At 41.2% G+C, this 21,876-nt stretch overlaps 1 protein-coding gene across 2 annotated transcripts; it reads left to right on the top strand.

Annotated features, from left to right (window-relative positions):
* The first annotated feature begins 60 nt into the window (after window positions 1-60).
* Window positions 61-20,270, top strand: TUBD1 (tubulin delta 1). 2 transcript variants are annotated; one of them, XM_084861728.1, is made up of 9 exons: window positions 61-274; window positions 1,337-1,553; window positions 4,497-4,644; window positions 5,701-5,917; window positions 6,743-6,974; window positions 9,571-9,735; window positions 15,348-15,488; window positions 16,813-16,996; window positions 18,759-20,266. In XM_084861728.1, the coding sequence occupies exons 2-9, from the start codon at window positions 1,382-1,384 to the stop codon at window positions 18,859-18,861; spliced, it is 1,362 nt and encodes a 453-aa protein (XP_084717854.1). In that variant the 5' UTR covers window positions 61-274; window positions 1,337-1,381; the 3' UTR covers window positions 18,862-20,266. The 2 variants fall into 2 exon arrangements, with proteins under 2 accessions (XP_084717854.1, XP_084717855.1); XM_084861729.1 differs by lacking the exon at window positions 61-274 and adding an exon at window positions 1,223-1,241 and having other exon boundaries at window positions 18,759-20,270.
* The last annotated feature ends 1,606 nt before the right edge of the window (window positions 20,271-21,876 follow it).

The raw sequence follows: 21,876 nt of genomic DNA, 5'->3' as shown, positions 1-21,876 counted from the left end.
TAGAGCATGCGCATTGTCAGCTCAAGCATTTGCTCAACAGGGAGCATGCGTACGGTGTCTGAAGTTGATAAATTGAAATTGAACGTGCGTAATTAACCTTTCTGAATAGGAAAAGAAAAAAAACATACAACAAAACTCTTCGTTTGTGGAACATGCGCATTCGTTCTCCCTAGGTTTTTTTCCTTTGGGGGGGGGGGGGTGTTGAAAGTGAGCATGCGCATAATGGCCCTCTGAAGTTTGAACAGAACAGAAACGGCTGGTCCGGGGGCTGTCAGTGAGTGGGGTTAATGGGGGAACTCCTAGGATGAGTGGGGAAAGGGAGAGTCTTGGCTTTGCTATTTATTACTTAAGTGGGCATGGGAAAGTTACATAACCTTCCAGAGCCTCAGTTTCCCTATCTCTAAAATGAGAGTAATGATACATAGTTTGCAAGGTAGTTTGAAAATTATGAGTACGGCTCTTAGCTGGTTTGGCTCAGTGGATAGGGCCTCCGCCTGCAGACTGAAGAGTCCCGGGTTCCATTCCAGTCAGGGGCACAGGCCGGGGTTGCGGGCTCGATCGCCAGTAGGGGGCGTGCAGGAGGCAGCTGATAAGTGATTCTCATCATTGACATTTCTATCCCTCCCTCTCTGAAATCAATAAAAATATATTTTAAAAAAGAAAAAAATATATTAGTACAGAGTATGGCTCACAAGTCACTGCTCTTTCCAGTGCTGCATAGACCTGGTGTAAGGTATTTACAAAAAATAAAAATCGTCTCTTTGTTAAAAAATAGTGAAGACTTGCTGTAATATTTCACCTGGTCCAATTTTTCCAAGCTTGGTCTTCCTTGCTGTCCTACCTGAGCTAAACACAGTTTTTCTTATGTGTTACTGTAGTCACCAGGCCAGAAGGTGATTGGTGGAGTAAGAGAAAGTCATTATTTAGAACAGAGAAAATTGTTAATTAATACATGTACAATTGTTGAGTTAACTTCTGCGTTCTATGTGTCCCTGTAGTGGGAAGTGTATAGTATTAATTCTTTCAACCAGCATGCATTTTGTTTTGTTTTGTTTAAATACATGCATGGGAAAATAGCAAATACAAATCAAATTTTGGGAACTGTTGAGCTGTGTATGAATAGATTTGGGTACAATAAATTCAAAATCCCAAAACCATGTAGAGAAAAAGAACAACTTCCTTAAACGACTGGTTCCTTAGACGACATAGCTATTTCATCTATAACACCATACATGCATATGGTATTTTTTAAATTATGAATTTAATTTACATGGCATTTTATTTGTTCTTTATTGATAATGTAGTGGTTCTCAAAACCTATATTTTTCTATTACAGGTTGCTCACTTTTTTTGAGGAAATAGGCCTAGTGTGTGTCTCAGCATGTCAATAGTAACACTGCAACTTGGTCAGAGTGGCAATCAGATTGGTTTTGAAGTATTTGATGCTCTATTTAGTGATTCACACTGTTCCCAGGGACTCTGCTCTAAAAGAGAGAATGAGGCATATCAAGCATCTTGCAAAGAAAGATTCTTCAGTGAGGAGGAAAATGGAGGTATGTGTGGCTCAAATCCTCCCCTTTACTCTGACATAACCAACCAACATCGAGTTTGAATTTCATCCCTTCCCATCTTTTTAGGGAATGACTCTACACTTGATCCTTTGTTTCTGTGCTAACAACCTTTGCCATTATGGTAGCTTTTTCCCCCTCAGCACAAGAGCATGCTTAGATCTTGCCTATTTAAAAACAACAAAACAAACAAAACTTATCTCTTGACTATAACTTTTTGTCTTCTTTATTACCTCTTTACCTACTCAGCTAAGAGTCTCAAAGGATTTCCCACTTTATTTATTTATTTGTTTGTTTGTTTATTTTTTATTTATTGGAGCTCCAGTGGCGCAATCGGTTAGCGCGCGGTACTTATAGGATTTCCCACTTTAACCAGCTATAATCTTGCTTCTGCCCTACACCACTGATGCTGCTCTAAGAAGAGCTCCCAGTGTTAGCCTAATTACCCAATCCTGTGTTTTATTTTCTTAATTTACTTAATTCTCTATTGGATTTGTAATTAGCTCTAAAACTCCTTCTTTAAAAAAAATATATATTTTATTGATTTTTTTCAGAGAGGAAGAGAGAGGGATAGAGAGTTATAAACATCGATGAGAGAGAATCATCGATCAGCTGCGTCCTGCACACCCCTCACTGGGGATGTGCCCCCAACCAAGGTACATGCCCTTGACCAGAATCTAACCTGGGTCCTTTCAGTCCAAGACCAACGCTCTATCCACTGAGCCAAACCGGTTTTGGCTAAAACTCCTTCTTCTTAGAATCTGAACCTTTCTTCCCCAATGGTTGTATCGCAGGTGCTCCTCTGTCCTCACATGTATAGTTCTCTCTGGGCAATTTCAGTTTCTCTTGTAATTTGTGACATCTTTTACACGAATGACTCAAATCTCTAGCCTCACCTCACTTTCAGGCACAGTTAGTGGAGTGTACTTCAAAGTCAGCATCTCCATATCCAGCATCATTCATTATCTTTCCTTTAAAACTTGGGCTCTTGCCCTATCCGGTTTGGCTCAGTGGATAGAGCATGGGCCTGTGGACTGAAGGGACCCAGGTTTGATTCCAGTCAAGGGCATGTACCTTGGTTGCGGGCACATCCACAGTATGTGCAGGAGGCAGTTGATGGATGTTTCTCTCTCATAGATGTTTCTAACTCTCTATCCCTCTCCCTTCCTCTACGTAAAAAAAAAAAAAAAAAAATCAATAAAATATATTTTAAATAAATAAAACTTGGGCTCTTACTGCCCGCATACCATCAGATATCAAGATCTTAATTTAGCCGAAGCCGGTTTGCCTCAGCGGTAGAGCATCGGTCTGCGGACTAAAAGGTCCCAGGTTCAATTCCCATCAAGGGCATGTACATTGGTTGTGGGCACATCCTCGGAAAGGGGTGTGCAAGAGGCAGCTGGTCGATGTTTCTCTTTCACCGACGTTTCTAGCTCTCTATCTCTCTCCCTTTCTCTCTGTAAAAAAAAAAAAAAAATCAATAAAAAAAAAAGATCTTAATTTAGCCCAGCCAGTGTGGCTCAGTGGTGGAGTGTAAAAGTCACAGTTCTATTCCGGGTCAGGGCACATACTTGGGTTTTGGGCTCAATCCCCAGTAGGGGCCAGGGAGTGCAGGGAGCAGCTGATAGATGTTTCTTTCTCATCAATGTTTCTATCTCTCCCTCTCCATTCCTCTCTCTGAAATAAATCAAAACATATTCAAAAAAGATCTGCTTGATTTACCTCCTACATAGCTCTTGAAACTCTTCTGTCTTTTCCATGTTCACTGTCATTACCTTAGTTTTGACTCTTGTCCTCTCTCACATGGGCTGTTTCAAGACACTCTGAGTTTCCCTGTCTAAACTCCTATGTCTATCACATCTATCCTCCACACTGCTGTATTAAAAAGACATCTGGCCCTAGCTAGTTTGGCTCAGTGGATAGAGTGGGCCTGCAGACTGAAGGGTCCCAAGTTTAATTCCAGTCAAGGGCACATGCCTGGATTGTGGGCTCAATCCCCAATAGGGGGCCGTGCAGGAGGCAGCCAATTAATGATTCTCTGTCATCATTGATGTTTCTCTCTCACTCCCTCTCCCTTCCTCTCTGAAATTAATAAATATATCTTTAAAAAAAGACATCTGGCCAAAACTGGTTTGGCTCAGTGGATAGAGCGTCGGCCTGCGGACTGAAGGGTCCCAGGTTTGATTCCAGTCGGGGGCATGTACCTTGGTTGTGGGCACATCCCTAGAGTGCGGTGTGCAGAAGGCAGCCGGTTGATGGTTCTCTCTTGTCAATGTTTCTAGCTCTCTATCCCTCTCTCTTCCTCTCTGGGAAAAATCAATAAAATATATTTTTTTAAAAAGATATCTGATTATTCCTCACTGAGGTTCATTTCAAGCTTTTAACATTGTACACAAGGACTTCCAAGATCTGAGCCCTGCCTGCTTTCCATCTCCACACATCACTTCTTCTACTTCCTCCTCTATCATCTGCTTCAACAATCCTAAACTGCTTGTTGTGTTCATGGTATTTTGTACCTCCGAATATACTACTCAGTGTGATTTGTCATGGGTCATCACATGATAGAGTGATTGGTTCATCTCTCCAACTAGCCCTTCTAGGGCTGGATTGGTGTAGTCTTCATCTCTGTGTTCCCAGTACATGGCACATTGTAAGCACTCAACAGATGTTTGTAGACCTGACCCAGGGACCATTGTAACTCACACTGATTCATCCTGATTAGCAGAATGCTAGACGTTATGAACCATCTCATATACCTGCTGCTGCCCACCTTGATTTCTGAGCAGTATGACCACTCTTTCTATCCTCATACTTCAGATTTTGTGTGTGTGTGGGGGGTGGGGGGAGAGGAGACTTAGAAGTTTATACTCTGTGTTAGCCTAAATATGACATATGAAATATTCTTTTATTTCATCCCCCCATCTCTAGTTCCAATTGCCCGGGCTGTACTTGTTGACATGGAACCTAAAGTTATCAATCAAACACTATCAAAGGCTTCCCAGTCTGGCCAATGGAAATATGGCCAGCGTTCATGCTTCTGTCAAAAACAAGGTTCTGGAAACAACTGGGCATATGGGTAAGAATAATTCATCATGATTTTTCCATTTAGATACTGCTACATAGTCGATTAGTAGAGAGTGTAGTTACAACTGCACGGTTGATATACTGTGCGCATAATCTTAAAATTGCTATTTTAAAATGTAGGGTGTAAAAAAATAAAATAAAATAAAATGTAGGGCGTGACTTCACCCAGAAGAAACTCTCATTTTATCTCATGGATGTCTGTGCTTCAGGTCCAGGTAATGATAAAACCGTGGACCTCTTACAGCAGGGTTTTCCACTTCTTCACTGTCATTCTGCCAACAAACTTATTATCAATATAATATATTTATCACGCAAGTATTTCAGGTAATAGGGAATACAATGAGGCAGTAGTATTTCCTGGGGTTCTTTGGGAAATTCCAGTACCTAGGCTCAATTCAAAAATCCTGATTTAGCTGAAACCAGTTTGGCTCAGTGGATAGAGCGTCAGTCTGCGGACTGAAAGGTCCCAGGTTCAATTCCGGTCAGGGGCATATACATTGGTTGCGGGCACATTCCCGGTAGAGGGTGTGCAGGAGGCAGCTGGTCAATGTTTCTCTCTCATCAATGTTTCTAGCTCTCTATCCGTCTTCCTTCCTCTCTGTAAAAAAATCAATAAAATATATCTTTTTTAAAAAAAATCCTGATTTAATTAGTATGGGAAGAAGCCCGGATATTGGGATTTTTCAAAGCTTCCCTGAGTGATTGTAATGTGCAAAAAAGTTTCAGAACCACTGCTTTAGGAGTATTGTTATGAGTATTGAATATTATGTTGTACCATAACCTTACAGAACTACCTGGTGGTTGGAGTCTCTGGCTAAAGGAATAGCCTGTAACAGGATTTTCTGTACCTCGTCAATTCACTGTCCTAGCATTCCTACTCTCCTGTTAAGTATGTTTTAACTTGTGTATTTTAAATTTTGTGCCTTTCATGAGAGTTAGTTCCCTTTCATGGGTTTAAACAGCCTTCTCTGTCCTATATCTTTCTCTCTGCATTGCATATCTCTGGTTAGACTGTAAGGTTTATATTTGTCCCTTTTGCGTTGCATAGTTACTCTGTTCATGGACCCAGACATGCAGAATCTATAATGAACCTAATCCAGAAGGAAGTAGAGAAATGCGACTCCTTGAGTGGTTTTTTCATCGTAATGAGTATGGCTGGAGGCACAGGATCTGGGCTGGGTGCCTTCATTACACGGAATTTACAAGATCAGTATTCCAACTCTTTGAAAATGAATCACATTATATGGCCTTATGGAACTGGCGAGGTAAGAACACATTCATTGAAAGTTTTACATTTTTATATTTCAATCCTGCTGCAGTTGCAATACCTGTAGGCAGAAGATTGATCTGACCCTTTCTTTGGAAATGTTAAGTCACTGCTTCACGAGTGACTATACAATATGGTACCTGCATGGACAATTCATTTAACTTTGCTCAAACTTTTGCAAACAGATGAGGTGTCCTGGTCTCTAAAAATTCCAAAGAAGACAATTGTGCATTTTCTCTCAGGGACACATTCCTGAGTTAGTGCCACTGACTACACTTGCAGTGTTTCCCAAAGTGAGGTACGCGTACCCCCAGGGGTGCGGGAAGAGTTTGGTGGGGGTACGTATTGCACCGGAGTTTGGTGGGGATATGCACTGCACCGTGCTTAGCTGCGCCTAATTCTATGTTCTCATGAGTATAAGGGGTATTCAGCGTAACGAAAATTATAGAAGGGGGACACATATGTCAAAAGTTTGGGAAACACTGGTCTACAGTATAAGAAGCAGACACCTTGAGAAATCATAACATGGAGGTGAGATAAGTCACTCTAGGAAGAAAGTGTGATAGTAACACCGGCCATCCATTGAATCTTGCGCACTGTTCTAGTGATTTACATGCATTCTGTCATCAACCTTTAAAACTCTTGGAGGCTGGTATAATTATTATTCCCATTTTACAGAGAGGAAACTGAGGCACAGAGAGATTGTGTACAAGGTCATATAGCCAGAAAGTGACAGAGCCAGGACTTGATCCCAGGCAGGATGATCTCCACCCTCTTAACTACTATTCTCTCCTGCCTTTCTCATTTCTGACCCCCTCTCCAGGTTATTGTTCAGAATTACAACTCCATTTTGACTCTTTCTCACCTGTACCGATCTTCAGACGCCCTCCTTGTTCACGAGAATGATGCTCTTCATAAGATCTGTGCAAAGCTGATGAACATCAAGCAGATCTCCTTCAGAGATATAAATCAGGTCCTCGCCCACCAGCTGGGGAGTGTGTTCCAGCCTACTTACTCTGAGGAGGGCTCATCTCACTACAGAAGAAATCCACTAGGTACTTGTCCTCCTGTATGTTTCTGACAGGAAAGTCTCACGTTCTGAAAGCCTCCAAGTTATTCTTTCTTGGCTCCTCTCCTCTGCCTGAAGATACACTCGGTTTCCCTCATCTCAAAAGCCTTCCTAAGGCGCTGCTTAGCTCTCTGAACTGTCTTACTGAAATGTTTTGGGAAGTTACTAAATTCTCTAAAGAGTGGTGGATGCCCATAGACTATTCTTCAGTATTCTCTCTCTCTCTCTTTCTTAGGAAAACTTTGAGGAATAATTCACATAACATACAATGCACCCATTTCCAGTGTACAAGTCAGTGTTTTTTAGCATATCCACAAAGTTGTACAACCATCATTTTTATCACTCCATAAAGACCCAAAACCCGGCCGGAGCGGCTCAGTGGTTGAGTATCGACCTATAAACCAGAAGGTCACGGTTCGATTCCCAGCCAGGGCATATGCCTGGGTTGCGAGCTCAATCTTCGGTGTGGGGCACATAGGAGGCAGCCAGTCAATGGTTCTCTCTCATCATTGATGTTTCTGTCTCTCTCTTCCTCTCTGAAATCAATAAAAATAAAAAATAAAAATAAATCCACCATTCTTTTTTCAGCTTATTTGGCAAATAGTGCCTTATCAATTCAAATCACCTAGATGCAAATGACTCTATAATCTATATCCCCTCCTCCCTCTGCCCCCACCCAATCTCTTTCCCAAATAGTTTTCTCTTTCCCTATCCCAGTTTTTTTAGTTACCTTGTGCCTCTTCAAAGTTAGCATGTTCTGAATGGATCTATCATTTCCCCCCATCTTTCTCTCCTGCCACTTCTTTCTCAGTTCATATCACTGATTTCTTCCACTGTCCTCATATCTCATCAGTGTACTCAGGCCTGTAGGTGCCATCTCCGTCATCTGTCTGCATTCTTCCTCTTTGCCTTTTCTGACAGCCCCTCTACTGATTTTTTCCCCCCCTATCTCCATGACTACTCCTTTTATTCCGCTTTTCCCTCTGTTTTTCAGGCTCTAAATGCTAGTCTTGGATCCTCTCCCCAGTTCCACAGCTTTAAATACCACTGTCTTTTCCAACCTGCCAGTTTATCTCCAACTCTGACCGATTCCCTAAGCTCCAGATTTCTATACTGAGCAGCCGTCCTGACATCTCTATGGACATTTCATGGACATTCCAAACACACTGCGTCTAAAACAGGTCCCTTAACTTCTCTCCAATTTTGTTTCTTTCTCAGTTGCTCAATTTTTAAAACGTAAGTCCCCTAAAGACCTCAGATACCCACATAGTTCTGCTCAAGTGTTTGAAGAGACTTCACCTTCTCAACAAAGCAATTGGGGATTGTGAATTCCTAGGGGGTCCCTGTCTGCCATCTGGGGTGACTTTCTATTCTCTGACAGAGAATGACAAGCACAGGGCTGATCCAAGATTGGATTTTTTTCACCAGAAAGATTTGATGAGGCAGAAGGACAAGGAGCGGCATAAGGAGGGAGGTGAAGAAAAGGGAAGACTGCCCTGATTGGTTTGGCTCAATGGATAGAGCCTCGGCCTTGGACTGAAGGGTCCGGGTTTGATTCTGGTCAAGGGCATGTATCTCAGTTGCAGGCTCAAACCCTTGAGCCTGGGGTATGTGGGTATGTGTAAAGGCAACCAATTGATATGTCTCTCTCACATCAATTTTCTTTCTCTCTCTCTCTCTCTCTCTCTCTCTGTCTCTCCCTATCCCTTCCACTCTCTCTAAAAATCAATGGAAAAATATCAGGTGAATCAGTTGAGGATATTTTTTAACAAAATAAAAAAACAAAAAGAAAAAAAGAGCCAAAACCATTTTTGGCTCAGTGGATAGAGTGTCAGCCTTCTGACTGAAAGGTCCCAGGTTCGATTCCGGTCAAGGGCATGTACTTTGGTTGCGGGCACATCTCCAGTAGGGAGTGTGCAAGAAGCAGCTGATCGATGTTTCTCTCTCATCGATGTTTCTAACTCTATCCCTCTCTCTTCCTCTCTGTAAAAAATAAATAAATAAATAAATAAATAAATAAATAAATAAATAAATAAAATATATTAAGAAAGAGATTAAAAAAAAGGAAAAAGGGGAAGACTGATGGATTGAGAAGGCAGGATGTCGATAGATTAGTCTATCTTAGTCCACTAAGGCTGCTCAAATGCATAGGCTGGATGGCATGTAAACAACATAAATTTGTTTCTCACAGTTCCGATTACCATTTAACTAGATAAAATAAATTAGAGAACTAGGAAAATTTCTAAAGGAATATTTAGTGAATACAGAAAGACAATAAAAGCATATTAACTCTTATACTTATTCTTTCAACTAAATATTTCATTCATATATAAACAGTTACTTGGCTTCTAAACTCTTTATTTCTTTTTTGGCAAAGTGTTATTTCTCACTCATGCTAACATCGGTGCCAAAATGAAGCAAATACATAGTCTGTCTCTGAAATTGTATTTACATTTTAAAATTTAAGCAGTTCTGGCTTGGAGGAGAAAATACTCAAAGACCATCAAATTGTGGTTGTGTATAGACCAACAAGAACAATGCGGAATTAAAATTTCAGTTAACATTTCTTTTTTTCCTCACAGGAGACTTAATGGAGAATTTAGTTCCCCATCCGGAATTCAAGCTGCTGGGTGTTCATAACATCCCCCAAATGTCTGAGCACTCCCTGGCCTACAGCACGTTCACGTGGGCTGGCCTCCTCAAGCGTTTGAGACAGATGCTCATTTCCAATGCGAAAATGGAAGAAGGTAAAGGGTATTTTAAAAATATGTCACCCAAAAGCTGGGAAGAATGCCTGGGGTTCTCAATATAAACTGGCGGGGGCCAGTTAAAAAATAATGGCCCGCCAGAACAGGTTTGGCTCAGTGGATAGAGCATTGGCCTGTGGACTGAAAGGTTTCAGGTTTGATTCCGGTCAAGGGCATGTACCTTGGTTGCGGGCACATCCCCAGTGTGGGGGAGGAAGGGGTGCAAGAGGCAGCTGATCGATGATTCTCTCTCATCAATGTTTCTAACTCTCTATCCCTCTCTCTTCCTCTCTGTAAAAAATCAATAAAATATTTTTAAAAAAATGGCCCCCTCTTCTGGCCAGGGAGGAGCCTGACTCACAGGACATCCTGGGAGGGCTTCCTAATCACCTCACAGTGTCATTCCCCGAAATAATTTCTGATAAATGTGACATTTATTTTTATTTATACTTTATTTTTATCAAAGTAATATATGAACAGAGTTTTTAAAAATAAGTAATTAAGCCCTAGCCAGTTTGACTCAGTGGATAGAGCATCAGCGTGTAGACTGAAGGGTCAGTTCTATTCTGGTCAAGGGCACATGTCTGGGTTGCGGGCTCGATCCCCAGTAGGAGGCATGCAGGAGGCAGCCAATCGATGAGTCTCTCTCATCATTGATGTTTCTCTCTCTCCCCCTCTCCCTTCCTCTCTGAAATCAACAAAAAAAATATTAACAAAATTTTAAAAAGCAAGTAGTTAAAATCACTTAAGTGTATACTTAAGTCCATTTTAGTACTTACAGATTTGTATTATAAACATAAGGTATTTACAGATTTTGTTTACATACATTGCAGTGTATGTATATTATACCTCAATCTTTTTTATTTATTTATTTATTTATTTATTTATTTTTAAATATATTTTATTGATTTTGTATAGAGAGGAAGGGAGAGAGAGAGTTAGAAACATCGATGAGAGAGAGTCATCGAACAGCTGCCTCTTGCACACCCCCTACTGGGGATATGCCCGCAACCAAGGTACATGCCCTTGACCAGAATCGAACCTGGGACCCTTCAGTCCCCAAGCCGATGCTCTATCCATTGAGCCAAACCAGTCTCGGCCACCTCAATCTTTTTCAAAAAGCCAAGTAATTGTCCTGCATGAATTTATAATGACGAAAAGAGCAGTGCCCTGTCCTACATTGCCCAGCTGATGTCTTCCTTTCCATGTTTTTAGCTGCTGGAATTTGCCTCCATTTTCCTAAATATCTTGCTTATACTGTTATTTATGTTATTTTCCACATTTATATATTATCAATTGCCTCCCTACTGTAAAAATGGAGGATAGAACCTTACACGCTCCATACACACACACACACACACACACACACACATTTTTTACTAGATCAGTTTTCTTTCTTTTTTTCTCCATTTTATTTTATTATTTTTTAAAATAAATTTTTATTGTTCATATTATTACAAATGTTCCTTCCCCCCCCCATTGCTCTCCTCCACCAGGTTCCCACCCCACCCTCTGCCCTTTCCCCACCCCCCACTGTCCTCATCCATAGGTGCACAGTTTATGTTCAGTCTCTTCCCACATCCCCCTCTCCCTTTTTCCCCTTCCATACCTGTGATTCTATTATATTCAACAGTTAATATTGTTCATCAGATTTTTTTTTTAATTTCCTTGGTTTTTAGATTCACTTGTTGATAGTTACGTATTTGTTGTTCATAATTTTTATCTTTATTTACTTTCTCTTCTGAAAGAACCCCCTTCAGCAATTCATATAATTCTGGTTTGGTGGTGATGAACTCCTTTAGCTTTTTTTTTATTAGTGAAGCTCTTTATCTGACCTTTGATTCTGAGTGATAGCTTTTCTGGATAGATTATCTTTGGCTGTAGGTTCTTACTATTCATCACCTTGAATATTTCTTGCCATTCCCATCTGGCCTGCATGGTTTCTGTTGAGAAATCAGTTGACAATCGTATAGGTGCTCCTTTATAGGTAACTACCTGCTTTGCTCTTGCTGCTTTTAATATTCTCTCTTTGTCTTTTGCTCTTGGAATTTTAATTATGATTTGTCTTGGTGTGGTCCTCTTTGGATTCCTTTTGTTTGGAGTTCTGTGTGCTTCCTGGACTTGTAAGTCTAATTCTTTCACCAGGTGGGGGAAGTTTTCTGTCACTATTTCTTTCAGTATGTTTTCGATATCTTGCTGTCTATCATCTTCTGGGACCCCCATAATTCTGATGCTGGTTCGCTTGAAGTTGTCCCAGAGGTTTCTTACATTATCTTCAATTTTCTGGATTCTCTTGCCCTCTCGCTTCTGTGGAGGAGGGTCTTCTGGCTCTTTATGTTCCAAATCTTTGACTTGATTCTTGTGATCTTCCATTCTGTTTTTAGGACTCTGTATAATATTTTTTATTTCAGACAATGTATTCTTTATTTCTTGTTGATCCCTTATCATTTCTTGTTGATTCCTTATTAATTCTAGTTGATCCCTTTTCATATCCTCATAGGTCTTATCCATCTTTTCTAGGAAATTCTTGAAAAACCTTATAAGTGTAGATTTGAACTCTATATCCAGTCGCTTTTTGTCCTCCATTTCTTTCGTTTGTGATCTATTTCGTCTCGGCCTTTTTGCAGCTTCCCTGATGGGGTGGGGTTTCAGGGTGGAGCCTACAGCCTTGGCTTCCGTCAGCCCCGCCCTATGCGGGTCCTTCAGTACTCGTTGCAAGCACCTCTGAGAGAAAGGTGCCCTCGATTTTCGCCTGCTATCAAACAGTCTAGGCTCTCCCCCAATGAGCCCGGAACTGGGGTTCAGTTCAGTTGGAAGTGGGATTGGAGGTGGCATTCAGAGCAGTCTGGAGCCCCTGTCTCCTTCCCGCCAGGGCAATCCCGGAGGCACAGCAATGTGCGCACCTCCGGAACCTCCTTTCGCCGCTCCCCCGGGGTTCCGCCTTACAGCCCAGCTCCCTATGGATGAGCCTGGGTCCCCGAGGTATGGCCTAGAACTGGGGTTCAGAGCAGTCGGAACTGGGGCCCAGCACAGTTGGAGCTTTTATCTCCTTCCCGCTAGGGAACGCCAGCCAGGCACTCAGCCTCCCCCCTCTCCGGCTCCGTCCTCTTTGCGCGTGCCAAGTGTCTCCGTACCTTAGGCTTTTCCAGCTCCTCCGCTCTTCCTTCTGGTTTTCTCCTTGCTTCTCATTGTAGAATTTCCAGTCAGTCAACTTTCCTGTAGTTCTGGGTAATGTCCATTTTATATTTTAGTTGTATTTTATTGAAATTGTTGTGTGCGGCTGCGGCTAGGTGTTTACCTGTGCAGCCATCTTGGATTCTCCTACTAGATCAGTTTTCAAGATTTGAATTACTTTTGCTACGTAAATACTCATAGTTGAGCCATGTAATATCATTCTTCTATCCTTTCACAACATTGATAGTTTGGTCATGTACAGGATTCGAGGTTGGGAATAATTTTTAAAAATATATATATTTTTATTGATTTTTTTACAGAGAGCAATACAGCAATAGTGCCCCTCAGGCCAGAGGCTCGGTGGCTTAGCCCTTCCTGACGGAGTGGTGCACTCCCCCTGCCGCAGGGAGCGGGAAGGGGCTGGGCTCTCAGTGCTTCTCAGCCAGATTTGTAACTAATCCTCCTGTTTCTTCCTCTTTTATTTTTTATTTTATTTTATTTTTTAATATATTTTATTGATTTTTTAGAGAGAGGAAGAGAGAGAGACAGAGAGTTAGAAACATCGATGAGAGAGAATCATTGATCAGTTGCCTCCTGCCCACTTCCCACTGGGAATGTGCCCGCAACCAAGGTACATGCCCTTGACCGGAATCAAACCCGGGACCCTTGAATCCGCAGGCCAACGCTCTATCCACTTAGCCAAGCTGGTCTCGGCTCTTCCTCTTTCAGAAGTGCCTGGCGCACCTCCAGGACCTCCACTGGGCGCAGGAGTTTCAGCTTTCCCTGGTTGCTAAATAGTAACCACTCCTTCATTTGCTTTCCAGCTTCCAACATTTTGCTGCCATTATCTCCTCTGCCTTTTTTCTTGCTTATGCTTTAAAAAAAAAAAAAATCTTGTACTGTCTTGTTAGTGAGATTTGGGAAGATAGTGACAGTAAACTTGTTTATTTAATCTGTCATGTTTAACTGGAAATCACTACTGAGGATTATCTTTGTAGTGTATGTTTTACCACAAATCACAATAATTTAGGTTTCAATTCTGTGAAAGTGGATTTCTTCTACATTTAATTGTAATTCCCTAGGGATTTTAGGTTATATGCCTGGGATTTGGAGGTAAGTGGATAGTTCACACCTTAAAGTAATGCTTCCTGAATGTTTTGGGCCACAGTCCACAGTATATACCTGTTTTTCTAGCAAAACCTGTTAACATCTCAAGGAACACTGCGTTCCTAAGGGCAGTATAAGATGTGCTGTGCTGAGCTTAGGTCAATAAACTATAATTTGCTTAGTCATTTTCCTATGAGGGACTGTAGCGTGTTAACATTTTTTTTCACAGTTATAGATAGAGCTTTTTTGAAAAACTGAATTTATTGCCGAAACCGGTTTGGCTCAGTGGTAGAGCGTCGGTCTGCGTACTGAAAGGTCTCGGGTTCAATTCAGGTCAGGGGCATGTACGTTGGTTGCGGGCACATCCCCGGTAGGGGGTGTGCAAGAGGCAGCTGGTCGATGTTTCTCTCTCATCGATGTTTCTAGCTCTCTATCTCTCTCCTTTCCTCTCTGTAAAAATCAATAAAATATATTTTTTAAAAATACTTCTCAACAACTTTAAAAAAAATTGAATTTATTGGGGTGACATTGGTTAATAAAATTATCTAAGTTTCAGGTGTACAATTCTACAATAGAGCTTTGAACATATAAATATTCATGTATGTAAATATATGAATAAATATATATATATCGCTAACAAGGTTGAAGAATACAGGGGTTTTTTTGGTTTTTTAAAGAGATTTTAAATTTATATTTTATTGATTTTTACAGAGAGGAAGGGAGAGAGATAGAGAGCTAGAAACGTCGATGAGAGAGAAACATCGACCAGCTGCCTCTTGCACAACCCCTACTGGGGATGTGCCCGCAACCAACGTACATGCCCCTGACCGGAATCGAACCTGGGACCTTTCAGTCTACAGACCGACGCTCTACCACTGAGCCAAACCGGTTTTGGCGAAGAATACAGTTTTAAAACTCTTCATTTGTTATCAGACTGCTCTATATAAGGACTGACCCCGCTAATATTGCCATCAGCAGTATGTCTGTTTCCACTTGTCCTAGCAACAGGAGGAATGAGTGATCCAAGATGGAGCCAGGCGGAAGTGACAGTGTCTTTTAAGGCCTGGCGCTGGGAGTCACACCCATCATTTCCGCACCGCCCTTTCAGCCCTATCCCACGTGGGAAGGGACCACACAAGGACCTGAATTCCAGGAGGCAAGAGTCATTGGGGTTCCTCTTGGAGCCTGGCTACCACCCTCTCTTAGCAGCAAAAAACTTTTAGTTAGCAAATAAAAATGTATGTAAAATACACACATTCTGTAATGTATCTTTCTCTTCCTGTTCAAAGCCAGGCATAAAACCTCTTGCTTTTGTTTTTTTCTTTCGGTAGGTATTGATTGGCAGGTACGGCCTCCTTTATCAGGAGCTCCTACTCTTGGTAAAATGCCTGTCAACAAGAACCCCCACTTTAACACGTCCCTTGCTAACTTGGTCATCCTTCGTGGAAAAGAGGTGCACAGTGCGGATCTGGGTAAGCAGGGGTTAAGGTGAAAATGAAGATGTGCTTTTTGCACATATATAGGGTACACATGGTTTAAAAAGAAAGTCCCTGAATTTATTCTTAGAGGAAAATAATAATAATAATTATATGTTTTTATAGCATATGTGACTGAACACCAAAATAGGGGTGGTTTAAACAAGACACAAATTTAATTCGTTCTTCCTGAATCTGGTTGTTCTATTGTCTTTACCTTAAGGCTTCTTTCTTTTTTTTTTTTTTCTTTTTTTTTTTAATATATATATTTTATTGATTTTTTTACAGAGAGGAAGGGAGAGAGATAGAGAGCCAGAAACATCAATGAGAGAGAAACATCGACCAGCTGCCTCTTGCACACCCCCTACCGGGGATGTGCCCGCAACCAAGGCACATGCCCTTGACCGGAACCGAACCCGGGACCCTTCAGTCCGCAGACCGACGCTCCACCACTGAGCCAAACCGGCTTCGGCAAGGCTTCTTTCTTCTAAGACATCTGTTAAGAGTTCAGCCACCAACTCACATGGAAAGGAGTAAAGAAGGGCACAGGTCCTCCTCCTAGAGTTACACACCGCACTTGTGTTTCTATCCATTTGACTGGGACTGAATCACATGCCACACTTAGCTGTAAGGTCACCATGAGCACAGTTAAAATTTGGGGGTTTTGTTACTAAAGAGAGAGAACAGGTCTTGTGGGACAGCTAGTGGTCTCTGTGCCAAGCATTTTGTTACAAAAATTTCAAGAAGTTGAAAGAGCAGTTCTCTTGTTAGTTTGTGTTTCTATGGCATGTCTCTAGATTTATATTATCCTTATTTGATAGTTTCAGCAGTGTCCAATTGGCTGCTTCTAGCTGTGATATAAAGAACACTAAACAATCTAGTTCTTGTAATACCCCTTAGATAAATAGTAACGATTAAAAAGGGAACATTTCACCCCAACCGGTTTGACGCTCTATCAGTGGATAGAGCTTTGGCCATCGGACCGAAGGATCCTGGGTACAATTCTGGTCAAGGGCATGTACCTCGGTTGCAGGTTTGGTCCCCAGCCTTGGTCAGGGCATGTGCGGGAGGCAACTGATCAATGTATCTCTTTCACATTGATATTTCTCTCTTTCTCTGTTATGATGAGTATAAATCATTTATCAAAAACAATGTAAAGCTAGTTTTTAATTTTTTTTAATTTCCTTTTTAAATGTAAGGCAATTTTAAAAGGTAAAACAAAAGGTATTTGGTGAAGTGGATAAGAAAATATTCCTTTATTATTTGTTTTCAAAATTAATGATTTACAACGTGAACAATGGCTTTTGTTGTTTTACTCCAGGGGGATTCAAAGACCCAGCCCTCTATACTTCCTGGTTAGGACCTGATAATGCTTTCAATATGTGGAAAACCCAGCGAGCCTTTAACAAATATGAGAAGTCTGCAGCATTGGTCAGCAACAGCCAGTTCTTAGTAAAACCACTTGATATGATTGTGGGCAAAGCGTGGAATATGTTTGCTTCAAAGTAAGTAAAAGATAAACCCACAGACCTGCCTAACCTTAGGCAGATAGTATCATGTTAAAACTCAGGGCAGGATCTGTAACAGCTTAGCCTGTTTGGCTGCTTTGACAGAAATAGCATGAGATGGGTAGCCTAGAAAGAATCAGTACTTGATTCTCACAGTTCTGGAGGCTGGGAATTCCAGGTTTAAAATGATGGCAGATTGGATGCCTGGTGAAAATACACTCTCTGGTCACAGGTGGTGTCTTTTTTCTGTGTCAGGACACGAAAAGGCACTATCCCGGTCTCTTTTGTGAGGGCACTAATCCTATTCCTGAGGACTCCACCCTCATGACCTAATCACCTCCCAAAGGCTCACTTCCTAATACCATCCCCGTGGGGGACACAAACGTTCCGTCAACAACGGGGAGCAAGCATGGCTGCCACTCTGTAGGTGTGAAACTTTAGGCCTGTTACTCCAGGCTTCATTTCCTTCTCTGTAGAAGGGGTCCAAACTGAGAGGACCTGTGGTGAGGATTAAATGAGATAATCATGTAAAAACATCTAGTGCAGTGCCTGACTAGTAAATGCTCAGTCATTGTTTATTATTATTATTGCTGTTGACCAGATTAGTTTCTACCTGAAATGAAATTAAAGCAGAAATTTCATTATAAGACAGTAAGATAGTTTTCTAAAATAAGATCCTTGAGCCCTAGCCATTTTGGCTTAGGGGATAGGACATGGGCCTGCAGACTGAAGGGCACATGCCTGGGTTTCGGGCTCAATCCCCAGTAGGGGACATGTGGGAGGCAGCCGATCAATGATTCTTTTTCATCATTGATGTTTCTCTCTCCCTCTCCCTTCTTCTGTGAAATCAATAAAAAAATATATTAAAAAATAAATAAGACCTTTGAATAGAAGAGATCCTTATCTTGCTCAGATATATTGCAAGTGCAACTCCACTTGATACTAAGGAATGTCTACTTCATATTAAGAAATGTGTTATCAGGTTTCCTGACCTCCGCCACAGTGACCAGCTATCAAAGAAAAAGACCTCAAACGATTGGACAAGGCCTCCACTTTGATTAACTAGGATTCCCAAGTTTATTGTCACTCTCTTGGACACGAAAAAGGCAGGGAGCCTGCATAAACTTTGAAAGTTTGCTAATCTAGCCGAAACCAGTTTGGCTCAGTGATAGAGCATCGGTCTGCGGACTGAGGAGTCCTAGGTTCGATTCCGGTCAGGGGCATGTACATTGGTTGCGGGCACATCCCCGGTAGGGGGTGTGCAAGAGGCAGCTGGTTGATATTTCTCTCTCATCGACGTTTCTTTTTCTTTCTTTTTTTAATATATTTTTATTGATTTTGTACAGAGAGGAAGGGAGAGAGATAGAGAGTTAGAAACATCGATGAGAGAGAGTCATCGATCAGCTGCCTCTTGCACACCCCCTACCGGGGATATGCCCGCAACCAAGGTACATGCCCTTGACCGGAATCAAACCTGGGACCTTTCAGTCCCCAAGCCGACGCTCTATCCATTGAGCCAAACCAGTTTCGGCATCTCATCTACGTTTCTAACTCTCTCACCCTCTCCCTTCCTCTCTGTAAAAAATCAATAAAATATATATATTTTTTAAAAAAGTTTGCTAATATTTGGAGCCAACATGGAAGCAAAAGGAAGACTTTAAATGTTCCTGAGCTGGGAAAGGTCTATTTATTGCTTCATTTTAAGAGTTATTTATCTGTCTGGTATTTTTCATTTTACATTTTCTGTTTCTTTTGCCAGAGCCTACATTCACCAGTACACGAAGTTTGGAATTGAAGAAGAGGACTTTTTGGACAGCTTCACGTTGTTAGAACAGGTTGTTGCCAGTTACCGCAATCTCTGATCTTGAACAAAAGGTTCAAGGGGAAAAATGCCTTACGTCACTTTGGGACTAAAATATTTTCAAGACTATTTTCACTGTATGTTTTCAAATTCTGAGCTTTTAAAGCCAGCCAAGTCAAATGCTTATTTCTTCTGCATACTGTGCCCACAGAATAGGAGAAGAACCTTTTAAATAGAGAATATCATCTTTTCAACAAAAACATCTACTTGGTATTTTCATTTGGAAGACACACAAAAATTGGTGCTTCTATAAAGAACTTTGGAAACACTTTGCTGAGGTGTTGGAACGCTGGAACTAACCAAAAAGGGGAATATTCTGTTTTGTCCCTATATGCCTACCTCTTCCCTCTTCGTTTCAAAAAAGGATTCATTAAGTATGTGCTAAACTTTCGCAGCACAATTTTAAGTAAAGAAATTGCAATTCTGTATTTAAATGTATTTATCTTTGAAATGAACGTTCTGAACCACAAGAGGGAGCTGTTGTTAAATATTATAGGGTGAACATCTTGTATATTTTATTCTTTAACAGGTAAGATTCTCTACCTTCAGCAGCTATTTAAAATAAAGCCAGGATTTTGTTAATAAATATACATCATGCTTAAATACGAAGGTAAATGAGTAATGGTTATTTTGTATGCTTTTCTTAACCGTTTTGGTTATCAGAAAATTGGGTTTGTTTTTCTTGTAGATTTTGGAATGCCAGGGCAGAAACTGATTTTATTCCAATTAGTGCTTTTAAGTTATTAATAAGTGTTTAGAAGATGGTTATGTGCTTTTCAGTAAAAGGAGTAAGAGCTTTCACCAAAATTTCCCAAAGTTGAGAAAATTATCATCAAGGAAATACTGTGCTTGATAGAATTGGCACATCCAGAGGTGTCGGTTTCACTCAGGACAAAACACAATTGCAAGTTGGCAACTGAGTTTGTGGGGAGTGGTGTACTTCAATAAAACACAATCCATGTGATGTATTAGCAAATATAAAGTGGGAAACAGGAACATTTGCCCTCTCTGCCAAATCTATCAGTAGTGATTTATTTTTATTTGGAAAAATGACAGTTCACAGCTTCACTGGCTCTTCCTTTTCTTTCCATATGGAAATGATTACCTTTTTGCTGTTTTTCTTATCAACTGTTGCTATGATTTAAAATACTAAACCATATCTTACTTCTAAGGAATGTATAAAGTGGCCTATCTGTCTGTTCAGCTGCTAAAGGGCACGCCCCACCGCTGTATTTTGTTAACCCAAGTATGCTTGAAAAATAATTACATCATAATTTTTACAAAATAACATTAAAAGTAATTGTTTGGCACTGAAGAGATTCTAAGACTAAATAAATTTTCCAAATTAAACCAGCACTAGTAAATATCTGTAACTGAATGATCTCACCAGGGCTAAGCTGATTCTGAAGAAACTTGCTTAAAGTTTAAAGAAATTCTTAAGTTGAAATCATTTTATATTTAAGAAAGGTACCATAGGGACAAGTATATTACTAATTTGGCAACTCATGGAATCAATGACAGGTGAATATTAAAAGGAAACCCTGCCTGGCCAGCGTGCCTCCGGTAGTTGTGGCTTAGTAAGTTGGGCATCTTGCCATGCACCAAGAGGTCACTGGTTTGATTCCCGGTCAGGGCACATGCCCAGGTTGCTGGCTCAATCCGCAGTGTGAGGTGTGCAAGAGGCAGTCAATCGATGTTTCTGTCTCTCCCTCTCCCTTCGTCTCTCTCTAATATTGATTAAAAAAACATTAAAAAAAAAAAAAGTAAACCCTGCTTAGGCAGAGCTCTGAGTCCACTCACTTACGTGAACCTAAATATTTGCATACTTGTTTTAAACATTTACACAGAATTTTTTTTGTCTATTTGCTTTTAGGGCTAGGATTTTGACTCAAAAATTAACACAAAGAAGTTGGTCCCAAACTTCAAGATAAGGGGTGGCATTGCAAATACACTGTGTGTGCACAGAATGGCCAGTCAGCGAGGACCACAGACTAGAAACTTCCTGGGCATACAGACAGCAGCTTGGGACGTGTAGTTTCTTTGGTGGCCCCTGGAGCACTGTTTTCGCTCAGACATTACCCCCTAGGGCCAGGATGCACCCGATAGGCAGTGAGCACAGTGTAATTCCAACTGCTCTTTGTTTTCAACTCTTTTCACTCTCCCCCACTTAGACTTTTCTCCGAGAGCTCTGCAGATTGTAAAACCTGTTTCTTCCCATTCATTTCCTCTTGCTTCTGGGGATGTTTGGGTGCTCCCCACCCAATACTATCCAGTCAATCTGCAACATCTTCCTCCTTTATTTAAACCATCACTTAGCTCTGGCTGGTTTGGCTCAGTGGATTGAAGGGTCCCGGATTCGATCCCAGTCAAGGACAGACTTGATCCTCAGTAGGGGGCGTGCAGGAGGCAGCCAATCAATGAATCTCTCTCATCACTGATGTTTCTATTTCTCTCTCCCTTCCTCTCTAAAATCAATAAAAGTATTAAAAAAACAAAACAAAACACAAAACCATCTCTTAGAACTCAGTATATGTGCCCGCCATTCACTGTTCTGTCAGTCATTCAACCAGTTCAGTGTCAGGCATGGGACAGATAGATGTTAAGAAACAGAGACCAATTCCACGTAGACCAAATGAAGATGCTTACAATGTCATTACTTTCCTTTAGCTGTCTGGTGCTACAAGTCTAGCTTCCTTATTATTGCTTTGGGTCTTGCCCAGGCCCACCCCACTTTTTTGCAGGAAAGATGTGGTCCATGGGCAAGGACAATGAGCGTGAGCTCTGGTCTAGGCCTGCAGTTTGTCTGAAATGCCTCCTCCCTGGCCCTGCAGAGCCTCCTCCCCAGGGCACATACCAGCGATTCTTCTGCTGACCACCCTGTTTATCACACTTGAAATTCTGTCCAAAAATTCAAAAACACGCTCCATATGTTCCTATCCCACCATTCTCTCTCCAGGAGTCCAAGGTTCGGCAGTCAACGCCTTCTTGTTCTCCCACTTAACCATTATGGCTTTAC

This window comes from Pipistrellus hanaki, assembly GCF_964339955.1.
Source record: "Pipistrellus hanaki genome assembly, chromosome: 16".
In the NCBI taxonomy this organism is placed as follows: Eukaryota; Metazoa; Chordata; class Mammalia; order Chiroptera; family Vespertilionidae; genus Pipistrellus; species Pipistrellus hanaki.
This window is presented reverse-complemented; position numbering and strand designations above follow the sequence as displayed.